The following is a 15,891-nucleotide window of genomic DNA, read 5'->3' on the forward strand; positions in this document are numbered from 1 at the left end:
TTTCTGACCTAAAGTATGTATACTAGTAACTCAAACCCTACTCAGTTTTCTGCACGCACAAAACTAATACTAGCTGGCAAGGTTCTTGATCCAGGAGGGGATTCTGCTGTTACCAGGCAAATGCTTGATTTTGGAAGAAGCTAACCACTTAGCTAGATAGCTAACTAGCTAATACATTAGCAAACCAAATGTTAAGAACATTTTTAGACAGTTATCTTAATAGTTATAAGATTTCTATCTGGAAGTTGTGAATCGCAAACTGTAATTAGATCACCTGGCGCATGCTGCACTACTGTGCGCGACACAAGGCTCCGGTCTCTTGTTGTCGTTAGCTTGTAAACAAATACCACGTGACTGGGGACTACCGTAAGTTACATAATGTGACTGGTGAAATGAACGCAGTGTTCTCTCTCAACGTATCGCACAAGTTGACTAGGTATTTTCTTAAAGTAGCTATAAATTCAAATTTATAAAAAAGAAAATTAAGAAATAGTTTTGACAGTATTGAGAAACAATCCCCTGGCTTTTTCCAAATACTACAGTATACCGCCCAAGCCTACTCAATTGCATACTTCTCGCGTCCTCTCTCCTCAACCCCTCACCTCTGACCTCCTCCAATGGGTTTTTGAGAAGGTGAGGACCGAGAAAAACTTCCAGAAGTTCTATTTTCCCCAACGCCTGCTGTTTCCATATCCTAATTGGAGTGTTGAGGAGTCAAGGCCCTTAGTCGTGTACCTTCCTTTGGAGTGAAAGAACATGCCTTCAGAAAGCGAGAGAGAGCTTAGCTTTGTGTGTGTGTCTGGAAACCCTTGGACTGGGTTACAATGTGAACATTGACAATGAGTAAACAGTGGCTGGCTGACAAGGATTAAGGGTTAAACTAACACACTGGTTGGGGAGTTGTGTGCGCCTGTGAGGTTACTTGAAGTGTGTTTTTCCCCAACGGCTGCTGTTTCCATATCCCTATTAAAGTGTTCAGGAGTCAAGGCCCTTGGTTGTATTCAGCAGGTACCAAATGGGGGACAATTGGAGTAGGTAGCCACCTGAACTTATCCAATAAATGCTAATTTTGGTGTTTTTGCTTCAGTGTTTTGCTGCAATGAGTTCTACTGAACACAACCCCGGTCTGGTCTCTTCATTGGTCCATTGTGCCTAGTGTAGCCACTAGTGATGCTCCGATATGACATTTTTGGCCGATACGATATCCAATATTTTCCTTGCCAAAAAACGATACTGATATTTAACATTTTAGCGGCCTTTTAACTATATAACTGCACGAGAATGCTTAACGCACACACATGGACGCAGCGGTCTAAGGCACTGCATCTAATTGCATGAGGCATCACTACAGTCCCTGGTTCGAATCCAGGCTGTATCACATCCGGCTGTGATTGGGAGTCCCATAGGGCGGTGCACAATTGGCCCAGCGTCGTCCGGGGTAGGCCGTCATTGTAAATAAGAATTGTTCTTAACTGGCTTGCCTAGTTAAATACACACCACACTGACCAAAAATGATATTTTGTTGACATGTATACATGTCCCCATTTATCAGTAAAACATAATCTCAACCTATTTCTTTTACTTGCTGTGCTGTTTCGTTGTTCATTTGAGTCATTTCATGCCCAACCAGGATTTCTATGGAATGCCGTTTGGGTCTTTGCTTGTCAAAAAGACGTGTCATATAAACTTGTTGATCAATCCGGACCTGAATATGACTGCACCTCACATAATTTAACATAGTTATTACACATTGATTACACTATCACTCGTATTTCTTATGTCACAACGATTCATCGATACGTATGCTATGATGCTGGTGAAGTTGTCTCGCGCACCTACAGTGCTGGTCATGAATTAAAAATAAAAGCAAGCTAGCTCATAGATGCAAACAATCTGTTTCAGTGACTATATAGCTAGGTGTCATCTAAAATAACCCTGATTTATTAGACAATTCTTATTTGATTAATGGTGGTCGGACCCATCTACAGTTGAAGTCGGAAGTTTACATACACCTTAGCCAAATACATTTAAACTCAGTTTTTCACAATTCCTGACATTTAATCCTAGTAAAAAGTCCCTGTTTTTTTAGGTCAGTCATGATCACTTTATTTTAACTTCTTATGGGCAGGTGGGATGGTAACTGCTTTTTCAGTTCTGCCCACACATTTTCTATAGGATTGAGGTCAGGGCTTTGTAATGGCCACTCCAATACCTTGACTTTGTTGTCCTTAAGCCATTTTTCCACAACTTTGGAAGTATGCTTGGGATCATTGTCCATTTGGACGACCCATTTGATAACGAGCTTTAACTTTCTGACTGATGTCTTGATGTTGCTTCAATATATCCACATCATTTTCTTTCCTCATGATGCTATTTATTTTAGCGCACTTGGTAGTGTGTACCGGTGCTCGACCAGTCAGCGAAAGCCAACATCACCCACGACAGAGAACGGTTGATTTGTCAAGGGCAATGAATTCCATTATCTTGGCTTTGATTGATTTCGCCTTTTGAGTTTCCTCGCTGAAATTTTCTTACTCTTTCAAATGACTGCTTGAGTTGTTGACTGCTCGATCTACACAGCAGGCATTCTGAGCAAGGTTTTGAATGCTGTGTTGCACGTGTAGCGCAAAATTTGACGTGGCATCATAACGAAACGTGCATATCTATATAACATAGGTACGTCAGCTTTGACAACGGGTTTGCACATCGGCGTTAAACTAGACATTGGCCGATACCGATGTTGGCATTTTTAGCTAATATCTTCCGATATGTTCACCGACTATTTTAATTTTCTAATAATGTGCATCCCTAGTGTAACCGATATGAAATGGCTAGCTAGTTAGCGGTGGTGCGCGCTAATCACTGATTTGAAAAGCTATGTCACTCGCTCTGAGACCTGAAGTAGTTTTGTGGCGCGATGGGTGTCAGTTGTGTGCAGAGGGTCCCTGGTTCGAGTCCGGGCGAGGGGACGGACGAAAGTTAATCTGTTACACTTGTAGCCACTGTACCAAGTAGCCTAGCTAGCCTCTCCTCCCTTTACCATGGGCTCTACGCGGACCTCTTTTACAAGGAGCTCTTGTGTGCCTAATATGAAAAATGTAGGTTCACAATCTAAAACATTTGAGGTAATAAAGCTAGAATCCTTCATTTTTCTAGGGACACTGGTGCTTGTACAATTTAAATTCCAGGTCACACAGCAAAAATATTTAGGTGCATGTGCGAGTAAAATGGTGGCTCTGTAGAGCCCTGCCTTTACCGTGTAGCCTAGCCAACCTCTGCTCTCCTCCCTGTAATGTCAATAGGGTGTTATTTAAACCTGGTTCATACAACACACAGGGAATGAGTGACCTCCGTCAACAATTTTTTGGTCTCAAATTTTGACTCACTCAAACTGACCCAATCTTTTTATTTATTTGTTATTTGACCTCCTATTTTCTCCCCAATTTCATAATATCCAATTGCTATCTTGTCTCATTGCTGCAATTCCCCAATGGGCACTGGAGAGGCCATGGTCGAGTCATGCGTCCTCCGAAACTTGACCCGTCAATCCGCAGTTCTTAACACCCGCCTGCTTATCCTGGAAGCCTGATGACCGAAGTCAGTCTGCAGGCGCCAGGCCCACCACAAGGAGTCGCTAGAGAGCGATGAGACAAGTAAAGCCCCCCCTAACCCAGACGACACTGGGCCAACTGAGATGCAGTGCCTTTACACCTCCCGAATGGAGCAGCGGTCTAACTGACCAAGTTTTTAACTGAAATCTGAACTTGGCCTGTCATATTTATTCACACCGAAGATGAAGAACCAGGTTATCAAATTGTGACCCCGACGTGTATTTCAACAATGGAATAGTCACGTAATTGTTTTCTCAACAACTTGTACAGCAACGATCTGGTAATGGTACAGCGTTGATAGTGTCAATAGAGACGTTGGTGAGAAGACTTCTGCTTTAAAATAGGTCGGTGACGATACCAGCATGACAACACGAAGCAGACCAAACTATTTGATCATTTAAAATCCTGCTGTATTTCATTTTGTGTGTTATATTTTATATATTTTTATATTTTGGAAAATAAATACACAGATGACAATGTTTCTTTCCAACATTAGTGCTTTTTTCCCTAAAGAAGTTAAACCCGTTTTGTTTTCTTGCCACGGTACTGTGTTTTGCAATACTGGTATAGTCCCGGCCCTACTATAAAAGATGACGATAACTAAACTGGCAGCTCGTTAGTGTGTGTTTGGTGTCTAAAACAATGAGGTAATGAGGATGACGAGTGTTTGAACTTCCCTCTGAGACCGATAGGGTGGCGTCATCTATGGTGGGAGGTTTTGTCTCTTCTCTGATTTAAAGGCAGAGATTCTCGGTGCGTGACTCCTTGGCCTGGTTGTGAAATACCTGCTAGACTGTCTGGAGGGACTCCGTGTCCTAATATACACGCTTTCAGATTATAAAAGGACACGTGTGTGCTTGTTAGGAATGTGTGTGAGGCTGGGAGCATTTACATATAATTTTGTTCTGAGAGCAGAGTGTGTTTGTCGGTAGAGCCTGGACGGCAGCTGCGGTGCAGACAGCTGCTTTCCTGTCTTCCTCTATTTACAGACCAGTGACTTACATTACCACAGACCAGTCTCTCTCCTCAAATTCTTTCTCGTTCTCTCTCTCTCCCTCTCTCTCCCTCTCTCTCCCTCTCTCTCCCTCCCTCTCCCTCTCCTCCCTCTCCTCCCTCTCCTCCCTCTCCTCCCTCTCCTCCCTCTCCTCCCTCTCCTCCCTCTCCTCCCTCTCCTCCCTCTTCTCTCTCTTATCTCTCTCTCTTTCCTCTCTCTTCTCTCTCTTCTCTCTCTACTCTCTCTCTCGCTACTCTCTCTCTCGCTACTCTCTCTCTCGCTACTCTCTCTCTCGCTACTCTCTCTCTCGCTACTCTCTCTCTCGCTACTCTCTCTCTCGCTACTCTCTCTCTCGCTACTCTCTCTCTCGCTACTCTCTCTCTCGCTACTCTCTCTCTCGCTACTCTCTCTCTCGCTTCTCTCTCGCTACTCTCTCTCTCGCTACTCTCTCTCTCGCTACTCTCTCGCTCTCCCGCTCGCTCGCTACTCTCTCGCTACTCTCTCGCTCTCCCGCTCTCCCGCTCTCTCGCTCTCCCGCTCTCTCGCTCTCCCGCTCTCTCGCTCTCTCGCTCTCCCGCTCTCTCGCTCTCCCGCTCTCCCGCTCTCTCGCTCTCCCGCTCTCTCGCTCTCCCGCTCGCTCGCTCTCCCGCTCGCTCGCTCTCCCGCTCGCTCGCTCTCCCGCTCTCCCGCTCTCTCGCTCTCCCGCTCTCCCGCTCTCTCGCTCTCCCGCTCTCTCGCTCTCCCGCTCTCTCGCTCTCCCGCTCCCGCTCGCTCTCCCGCTCCCGCTCGCTCTCCCGCTCCCGCTCGCTCTCCCGCTCCCGCTCGCTCTCCCGCTCCCGCTCGCTCTCCCGCTCCCGCTCGCTCTCCCGCTCCCGCTCGCTCTCCCGCTCCCGCTCGCTCTCCCGCTCCCGCTCGCTCTCCCGCTCCCGCTCGCTCTCCCGCTCCCGGTCGCTCTCCCGCTCCCGGTCGCTCTCCCGCTCCCGGTCGCTCTCCCGCTCCCGCTCGCTCTCCCGCTCCCGCTCGCTCTCCCGCTCCCGCTCGCTCTCCCGCTCCCGCTCGCTCTCCCGCTCCCGCTCGCTCTCCCGCTCCCGCTCGCTCTCCCGCTCCCGCTCGCTCTCCCGCTCCCGCTCGCTCTCCCGCTCCCGCTCGCTCTCCCGCTCCCGCTCGCTCTCCCGCTCCCGCTCGCTCTCCCGCTCCCGCTCGCTCTCCCGCTCCCGCTCGCTCTCCCGCTCCCGCTCGCTCTCCCGCTCCCGCTCGCTCTCCCGCTCCCGCTCGCTCTCCCGCTCCCGCTCGCTCTCCCGCTCCCGCTCGCTCTCCCGCTCCCGCTCGCTCTCCCGCTCCCGCTCGCGCTCCCGCTCCCGCTCGCGCTCCCGCTCCCGCTCGCGCTCCCGCTCCCGCTCGCGCTCCCGCTCCCGCTCGCGCTCCCGCTCCCGCTCGCGCTCCCGCTCCCGCTCGCGCTCCCGCTCCCGCTCGCGCTCCCGCTCCCGCTCGCGCTCCCGCTCCCGCTCGCGCTCCCGCTCCCGCTCGCGCTCCCGCTCCCGCTCGCGCTCCCGCTCCCGCTCGCGCTCCCGCTCCCGCTCGCGCTCCCGCTCCCGCTCGCGCTCGCTCTCCCGCTCGCTCTCCCGCTCGCTCTCCCGCTCGCTCTCCCGCTCGCGCTCCCGCTCGCTCTCGCGCTCCCGCTCGCTCTCGCGCTCCCGCTCGCTCTCGCGCTCCCGCTCGCTCTCGCGCTCCCGCTCGCTCTCCCGCTCCCGCTCGCTCTCCCGCTCCCGCTCGCTCTCCCGCTCCCGCTCGCTCTCCCGCTCCCGCTCGCTCTCCCGCTCCCGCTCGCTCTCCCGCTCCCGCTCGCTCTCCCGCTCCCGCTCGCTCTCCCGCTCTCCCGCTCCCGCTCGCTCTCCCGCTCGCGCTCCCGCTCCCGCTCGCGCTCCCGCTCCCGCTCGCGCTCCCGCTCCCGCTCGCTCTCCCGCTCGCTCTCCCGCTCGCGCTCCCGCTCGCTCTCGCGCTCCCGCTCGCTCTCGCGCTCCCGCTCGCTCTCGCGCTCCCGCTCGCTCTCCCGCTCCCGCTCGCTCTCCCGCTCCCGCTCGCTCTCCCGCTCCCGCTCGCTCTCCCGCTCGCTCTCCCGCTCCCGCTCGCTCTCCCGCTCCCGCTCGCGCTCCCGCTCCCGCTCGCTCTCCCGCTCCCGCTCGCGCTCCCGCTCCCGCTCCCGCTCGCGCTCCCGCTCGCGCTCCCGCTCGCTCTCCCGCTCCCTCGCTCTTTATCCTCGCTCGCTCTCCCGCTCGCTCGCTCTTTCTCCTCGCTCGCTCGCTCTCCCGCTCGCTCGCTCTTTCTCCTCGCTCGCTCTCCCGCTCGCTCTTTCTCCTCGCTCGCTCTCCCGCTCGCTCGCTCTTTCATCCTCGCTCGCTCTCCCGCTCGCTCGCTCTTTCATCCTCGCTCGCTCTCCCGCTCGCTCGCTCTTTCATCCTCGCTCGCTCTCCCGCTCGCTCGCTCTTTCATCCTCGCTCGCTCTCCCGCTCGCTCGCTCTTTCATCCTCGCTCGCTCTTTCATCCTCGCTCTTTCATCCTCGCTCGCTCTCTGCTCGCTCTTTCTCCTCGCTCGCTCTTTCTCCTCGCTCGCTCTTTCTCCTCGCTCGCTCGCTCTCTCGCTCTCTGCTCGCTCGCTCTTTCTCCTCGCTCGCTCGCTCTCTGCTCGCTCGCTCTTTCTCCTCGCTCGCTCTTTCTCCTCGCTCGCTCTTTCTCTGCTCGCTCGCTCGCTCTCTCCTCGCTCGCTCTCTGCTCGCTCGCTCCTCGCTCGCTCTCTGCTCGCTCGCTCTTTCTCTCCTCGCTCGCTCTCTGCTCGCTCGCTCTTTCTCTCCTCGCTCGCTCTCTGCTCGCTCGCTCTTTCTCTCCTCGCTCGCTCTCTGCTCGCTCGCTCTTTCTCTCCTCGCTCGCTCTCTCCTCGCTCGCTCGCTCTCTGCTCGCTCGCTCGCTCTCTGCTCGCTCGCTCGCTCTCTCCTCGCTCGCTCTTTCTCTCCTCGCTCGCTCTTTCTCTCCTCGCTCGCTCTTTCTCTCCTCGCTCGCTCTTTCTCTCCTCGCTCGCTCTTTCTCTCCTCGCTCGCTCTTTCTCTCCTCGCTCGCTCTTTCTCTCCTCGCTCGCTCTTTCTCTCCTCGCTCGCTCTCTGCTCGCTCGCTCTTTCTCTCCTCGCTCTTTCTCTCCTCGCTCTTTCTCTGCTCGCTCGCTCTTTCTCTCCTCGCTCTCTCTCTCCTCGCTCTCTCTCTCCTCGCTCTCTCTCTCTCTCCTCGCTCTCTCTCTCTCTCCTCTCTCTCTCTCTCTCTCCTCGCTCTCTCTCTCCTCAAACACGTCTCCAGAACTGCTCATGTTCACTAACTTGCTTAACTATCTCCTATATTGTTCTAATGATTCTACTCTTATATTCATACGTTCTGCAAGGTTCTAGAATGGATCTTCCCAGACAGTGTGTCTAGAGCCCCCCTCCCCCCCACAAGTGTTTTTAAACAGTCAATGTCCCCATGGGCCCAATTTAGAAGAGGGTAACAAAATAAGTGTTGCAACGATCTGACAAGGATCTGTCTGGGAGGAGAGGAGGGAAATAGAGCCTAGAGTATTTATCTAGACAGACAGATAAGGCTAGGAGTATATTATAAACTGCGTGGTTCGAGCCCTGAATGCTGATTAGCTGACAGCCGGGGTATATCAGACCGTATACCACGGGTATGACAAAACATTTTTTACTGCTGTAATTACGTTGGTAACCAGTTTATAATAGCAATAAGGCACCTCGAGTTTGTGGTATATGGCCAATATGCCACGGCTAAAGACTGTATCCAGGTACTCTGCGTTGCGTTGTACATAACAGCCCTTAGCAGTGGTATATTGGCCATATACCCCACCCCTTCGTGCCTTATTGCTTAATTCTAGCCGCCCAGGGGAAAGGCTGAGCTGCTACAGGGTGAAGGGAGGAGAGGGGGTGGGTCAGTCTAGGACAGCTGGTTCCTGCTGTTGTCTCGGTCAGCCTCTCCCCTTTCTCTTTTTTATTATTATTATATATTTTTATGTATATTTCTCTACATACTGCTCAGACATGCAAAACCCTCATGCAGCAGCATGTTATGAAATCCACTCCTCCCCCGCGGCTCTCCTCCTCCTGCGTGAGACTAACTTTGACCTCACATAACTTGCACTGAACGGAACACTCAGTCTGGAACAACCCACCTATTCAGCCAATCACACGCTAGGGCGGGCCTCCCTCAGTGTCCTCTCTCTCTCGCTCTCTCTCTCTCCCCTCACTCCCCCTTGGTCTCTCTTTCTCTCCCTCCATCCCTCGAGGCCTGCCTCTCTCTCGCTCTCTTGTTTTCTGCCAGTTTTTATTTATCTCAAACACTTTCTTTCCCCACTTCTGTAAAAACAATCTGTTCATAACTCTCGTCCAGAGTTACTACATTATTTCAAACCATCTCATCTATGGAAATTATCTTTTAAGAGTTCCTAGGGAAACAGTGCTCCTGCCCTGTTTTTCTGTCAGGGGCACGGTCAGGGGAAGGAGCTTATTGTAACTGCAGCTAGTTTACATACGCACTCCAGCCAAGCAGTCAGGCAACAGACTGAACACACAGACTGCTGTTCCCTTGTCTCACTACCTGACCTCAATAGACAGCGCTGGTTCCAACAACAAAGGAAAGAGAAGGAGAACATGGAAAATAGGTTATTAGCATGAGACCAGGACCCCCCCCCCCCCCCCCCCCCCCCCCTATGAAGGGAATAAGGCCCTATAGAGAATAGGGTGCAATTTGGGATGCAGACCAGAATCATTACTAGTAAGTAATACATTGAGTTCACCAATGAAAATATTTAACTGCCCAATGTCTGGTCTCCTGGAGCAACCAGGAGGCTGTGTGTACATATGTACTGTAGGGATGTCTGTGTGAAAGGCTCCTCTGTGCCCAGCCCCTGTTGGAACTGTGATTTTTAATGGTAAGATGTAAATGGAGTGAGGCCCAGACATGCCCAGGCTTTACACACAGACAGTGCTCTACACTCACAGACACAGAAACTGTAGTGTGTTCAGACCCCTAGACTTTTTAAAACATTTTTTTTACGCTACAGCCTTATTCTAAAATGGATTCCCACTCTTCAATCTCCACACAATAACCCATAATGACATAGCAAGAAGAGATTTGTAGAAGTTTTTTTGCAAATGTGTAAAAACTGAAATATCACATTTTATATAATAAGGAACGTAACAAAACATGGCAAAAGGAAACGGGTCTTAATACTTTCGGAATGCACCGTATAAAAGCAGTGTCATCGCTCTCTCGATTCAGAGATGAGGGAAAGACCAGAAAGGGCATTAAAATAATCCTCTTCTCTTACCACTCAATTAGTGCCTTCACAAACTATTCATACCCCTTGACTTATTCTGTGAGTCTTTCTGGGTAACTCTCTAAGAGCTTTGCACATCTGCATTGTACAATATTGGCATATTATTCAAACTCTGAAGTTGGTTGTTGATCATGGCCTTGTGTTTGAGGTTATTGTCCTGCTGAAAGGTGAATTCCTCTGTGTCTTTTAGAAAGTAGACTGAAGCCATTTTTCCTCTGGGATTTTGCCTGTGCTTAGCTCCACTGCGTTTCCTTTTATTCCAATCTCCATTCCATACATTTTTTTTATTGTGTGTGTTAGTCAGTCAAGTTTGGACACCTACTCATTCAAGGGTTTTTCTTTTATTTTTACCATTTTCTACATAGTAGAATAATAGTTTAGACAAACTAGAATAATAGTTTAGACTAACTATGAAATAACACATTTGGAATCATGTAGTAACCAAAAAAGTGTTAAACAAATCAAAATATATGTTTATATATTATATTCTTCAAAGTAGTCACCCTTTGCCTTGATGACAGCTGTGCGCACTAATTCTCTCAACCAGCTTCACCTGGAATGCTTTTCCAACAGTCTTGAAGGACTTACCACTTGCTGAGAACTTGTTGGCTGCTTTTCCTTCACTCCGCAATCCAACTCATCCCAAACCATCTCAATTGGGTTGAGGTCAGGTGATTGTGGAGGCCAGGTCATCTGATGCAGCACTCCATCACTCTCCTTGGTCAAATAGTCCTTACACACCCTGGAGGTGTGTTGGGTCATTGTCCTGTTGAAAAACAAATTATAGTCCCACTAAGCGTAAACCAGATGGGATGGTGTATTGCTGCAGAATGCTGTTGTAGCCATGCTGGTTAAGTGTTCCTTGAATTAAAAAAAAATCACTGACAGTGTCACCAGCAAAGCACCTACACACCACCTCCATGCTTCACGGTGGGAACCACACATGTGGAGATGATCCGTTCACCTACTCTGTCTCTCACAAAGACACAGCGGTTGGAACCAAAAATCTTAAATTTGGACTCATCAGACCAAATGACAGATTTTCACCGGTCTAATGTCCATTGCTTGTGTTTCTTGGCCTAATCAAGTGTCTTATTTTTATTGGTGTCCTTTAGTAGTGGTTTCTTTGCTGCAATTGGACCATGTTGGCCTGATTCACGCAGTCTCCTACTGAAGTAGTGGAGATGTGTTTGTGACGCATTTATTTGGGCTTGCAATTTCTGAGGCTGGTAACTCTAATGAACTTATCCTCTGCAGCAGAGGTAACTGGGTCTTCCTTTCCTGTGGCGGTCCTCATGACAGCCAGTTTCACCATAGCGCTTGATGGTTTTTGCAACTGCACTTGAAGAAACGTTCAAAGTTCTGGAAATTGTTCCACATTGACTGACCTCCATGTCTTAAAGTAATGATGGACTATTGTTTCTCTTTGCTTATTTGAGCTGTTCTTGCCATAATATGGACGTTGTTTTTTACCAAATAGTGCAATCTTCTTTATACCACCCCTACCTTGTCACAACACAACTGATTGGCTTAAATAGAACAATTCCACAAATTAACTTGAAATATTGCACACTTGTTAATTGAAATGCATTCCAGGTGACTAACTCATGAAGCTGGTTGAGAGAATGCCAAGTGTGCAAAGCTGTCATCAAGGCAAAGAGTGGCTACTTCGAAGAATCTCAAATATAAAATATATTTTGATTTGTTTAACACTTTTTTTGTTATTACTTTATTCCAAATGTGTTATTTCATAGTTTTGATGTCTTCACTATTTTACTACAATGTAGAAAATTGTAAAAATATATGAGTAGGTGTCTAAACTTTTTGACTTGTGCTGTATATACAAATGTATGTGGACACCCCTTCAAATTATTGCGTTTGACTATTTTGGCCACACTTTGCTGACGGGCGTGTAAAATTGAGCACACCGCCATGCAATCTCCATAGACAAACACTGGCTGTAGAATGGCCTTAATGAAGAGCTCAGTGACTTTCAACGTGTCACCGTCACAGGATGCTACCGTTCTAACAAGTCAGTTTGTCTAATTTCTGTCCTTTATAGAGCTGCCCCGGTCAACTGTAAGTGATGTTATTGCCAAGTGGAAACATCTAGGAGCAACATTGGCTCAGCCGCGAAATGGTAGGCCACACAACCTGACAGAACGGGGCTGAAGCGCGTAGCGAGTAAAAATTGTCTGTCCTCGGTTGCAACACTCACTACCGAGTTCCAAACTGCCTCTGGACGCAACGTCAGCACAATAACTGTTGGGAGCTTCATGAAATTGGTTTTCATGGCTGAGCAGCCGTACACGAGCCTAAGATATGTGATGAATCACGTTTAACCATCTGGCAGTCCGACGGACGAATCTGGGTTTGGCGGATACCAGGATAACGCGACCTGTCCCTATGCATAGTGCCAACTGTAAAGTTTGGTGGAGGATTAATTTTGGTCTGGGGCTATTTTTCATGGTTTGGGCTAGGACCCTTAATTCCAGTGAAGGGAAATCTTAACGCTACAGCATACAATGACATTCCAGATGTTTCTGTACTTCCAACTTTGTGGCAACAGTTTTGGGAAAGCATGACAATGCCCCCGTGTACAAAGCTAGGTCCATGCAGAAATGGTTTGTCAAAATCGGAGTGGAAGAAAATCACTAGCCCGTACAGAGCCCTGACTTCAGCCTCATCAAACTCCTTTGGGATGCATTGGAACGCTGACTGCGAGCCAGGCCTAATCGCCCAACATCAGTGTCCGACCTCACTAATTCTCTTGTAGCTGAATGGAAACAAGTCCCCATAGCAATGTTCCAACATCTAGTGGAAAGCCTCCCCAGAAGAGTGGAGTCTGTTATAGCAGCAAAAGGGGGGGACCAACTCCATATTAATGACTATGAATTTGGAATGAGATGTTCAACGAGCAGATGTCCACATACTTTTAGTCATGTAGAGTGCTTCTAAATCTGGTTCATCACTTGGATAGTGGAAGAAATGTGAGTAAAGCTGGAAGTAGAGGCTAAAGTAGCTAATTACCTTCAGCGAGCTAGTTGCACACACCCTGTCTTCTCTGGCCGTTAGGAACCTCAGGGGGGGAGCCCTCAGAATAGAACCATGTCTTCTCTGGCCGGTAGGAACCTCAGGGGGGGGCCCTCAGAATAGAACCATGTCTTCTTTGAACCTCCAGGAGACCCCCCCCCCCTCTGAGGGTTTTGTACCAAAACGCAGTGACGCTGTCTGTGATACAACTTCACATTTTCTGTTAGTGTTGTTTGGGCTAATAGCCTACATCACCCATTTCACGTACGCAGTCTGCATTCCATTCCAGGACATGAGGGTCGGCCCGTACGTAATGTGTAAGCTATAACAAATAGTTTGTGCCGCACTGTGAGGGTATGACCTGGTGCCATTATTACAAATACGTTGGATGACACGAAAGCACACTCGGCGTACTGGCATCCTCATTTCTAACCGTCTCCGGCGCCCAGGGGTAGGAGTGCAGAAATTCAGGGTCGTCCACCCCCGTCACACACGCGCGCACACACAGCTCCCTTCGTCCTCCCCCGGGTCACTTCCTCTCCTTCACTGCGCTGCTTCCTGTAGCCTGATGACTCGTGTGTGTGTGTGTGTGTGTGTGTCGTCACTAGCGAGTAGCATCACATGATACATTCTTCACCAGATGAGATTCCTCCAGACAGGAATCATTCCTTTAGTTTCTACATCCGTTATAGAAATAATTCTGTACTCCCAATCCAATATCCCCTGGTTTCGTGTGTGTGCTGTGGTGTGTGTGCGCGCAGTGGTGTGTGTGTGTGTGTGCGCGCTGTGGTGTGTGTGTGTGGTGTGCTTACTGTAAAGCATGTCATCATCCCTTCCACCTACTCATGCTTACTACAGTCATTTAGAATAGTCGTTTTAAAGAGTCCTTGTTACCGCGGAAACTGACTCAACCCACGAATGCCTGGCCATCCGGTCTTCGGTCAGCTGTTCCAAAAATAACAAAAACTAATGACTGTTCATTTATTTCATCCATAGTCGTGGACTCAGGGTTGACCACATTTAGTCCAGTGCTCTGTTGTTTGGTCCATAGGCTGTTGGTCGACCGAGGTTTTATTTTATTGAGCAGTAGCAAAGAAACAGCTAATCATGGTGTACACGGCACCTATCAGATTGGATCCTGTCTGAGTGGACTGATGCGTTGTGGGGATGGCACAGTCCATCACTCTTAAAACGTGCAACTGAAATTGTATATGGTTATATTATGTAAGAACAATGGTACAAATACAAATTCTCCTGTGTTGGATCGTGGTCGCTGTCCGCGGTTCTGAAACGCGTCAGTGCGCTGTTGAATTGGCCCCTTTTCCTAGACAATGTTGCTACGGTGCATTCGGAAAGTATTCAGACCCCTTGACGTTTTCCACATTTTATGGTATTTGGTAAAAAGGTAAAAAGTGCATTTCCCTGTCGTGCAGTGACCACATAGATCCTCTTTGGTGTCTTTTTGTGTTTCCCTTTTCTCTGTAGCCAATTTTGGTGGGCGATGAGCCTGTTTTTGGTCAGGATCTGTCTCTGTTTTGTATCTGACAGAGTAGAGATTTTTCCAATTTGAATAGTCTTTTGAGGCCAAATAGCAATTTGTTTATTCAGAGTTTTTATCAAATAGGTGGTTTTCATTTCTGTAAGAATTTGATTTCCCGGTGTGTTTGGATGATCGGTCTCTCCTGTGGTGAAATACTTTACTCTAATTGTTCCGTGCTATATCCTACAGGCCTCTATCCCACAGGCCTCTATATCCTACAGGTGTATGTCCTTATGTTTGTTGTTTCAGTGCAGTTTGAACTTGCAGAGTGTGTGACACCTGTGTGATTTGTGTGTGCAATAAATGTATTAAATAAATCCTGGTTAATGATGTCTAGAGGAAGAGTGGAAGCCTCTTGCTAACTCCCTCTTTCTGTGGGACTTTTACCTCACTGTAATTCTGCGTCATAGCCTTCAGAGGCCTACCTCTGTCTCAGGGTCTAACTCTCTCTCTGTCTCTGTCTGTGTTTCAGAAGGTGGTAGAAGAGGATGGCGAGGTGAGGAGATCGTCTCCTCCAGAGCCTCTAGTGTCTCTTAACAGTAAACTAGCCGACGACGCAGCGGCCAAGGTACGACACACAGGAAGCGGCGTTCTGCTCACGCTGCCGACGTAGCTAGTTGCATTGACGACCCTGACCACTCCCCCTATTGTTCCTCTGTATACCAAAACGTTTGTTGTTTTTGTACTAGAACTTGAAAATGGTTTGCTAGAATGTGTTACTTTCGCTACTTCTGTCAAATGTGTCTGGCGTCTTCTACCGAGTTGAGAGAGAATCAATTCTGTCGATCAGCACAGCCGATGGCACCGTGTCTGCTCCACGTACCCACTGCTAGCTGTAGTATGTCCTGAGGAACCACTGAACTCACTGGGAGTCTGGACTGTATCATGTTAGCTCCCCCTTCATACTGACTCTAGTCTGTCCTGAGGAACCACTGAACTCACTGGGAGTCCGCCACTCATGCTGCATAGAAGTTAACAAGCTTCAATAATGCAACACGGCATGTCAAAGTTGAAATTTCGAATTACTGTTCGCAAAACAATGTCCGTTACAGGCTAGAACACTTTAGAATGCAAGAAGATACAGGTAGCTTCCAGCTTTGTAGGCTAACTTTCCTTGCTAGCTAACAGCTGAAGCTAGGGTCAGTTCACTACCCTAGTACCTTGTTTGTGATATGCAAACCATAACGAAAGATATTTCTGATTGTCACAGAACTCTATCCATTCTTTGTCTCCCCCCAGTCAAGATCATCTTTGCTCGAGTCTCGATCTGACTGTGTGTGAATGACGTCATGGGTCTTAAAGAGAGCGCGCGCAAGCACTTTATAAAATAAGAGATTTC

At 48.9% G+C, this 15,891-nt stretch overlaps 1 protein-coding gene across 3 annotated transcripts in view; it reads left to right on the forward strand.

Moving 5' to 3' along the window:
* LOC129813588 (ski-like protein) overlaps positions 1 to 15,891 on the forward strand; it is a 47,431-nt gene that overhangs the window by 13,799 nt on the left and 17,741 nt on the right. For 2 of the 3 annotated variants that reach the window (XM_055865916.1, XM_055865917.1), the window contains exon 3: positions 15,025 to 15,120. The exons of the other annotated variant lie outside the window; for it this stretch is intronic. In XM_055865916.1, the coding sequence (XP_055721891.1) occupies positions 15,025 to 15,120 (96 nt within the window). The remainder of the gene's footprint in view (positions 1 to 15,024; positions 15,121 to 15,891) is intronic. 3 annotated transcript variants of the gene reach the window in all.

Source organism: Salvelinus fontinalis, chromosome 17 (genome assembly GCF_029448725.1).
Source record: "Salvelinus fontinalis isolate EN_2023a chromosome 17, ASM2944872v1, whole genome shotgun sequence".
In the NCBI taxonomy this organism is placed as follows: Eukaryota; Metazoa; Chordata; class Actinopteri; order Salmoniformes; family Salmonidae; genus Salvelinus; species Salvelinus fontinalis.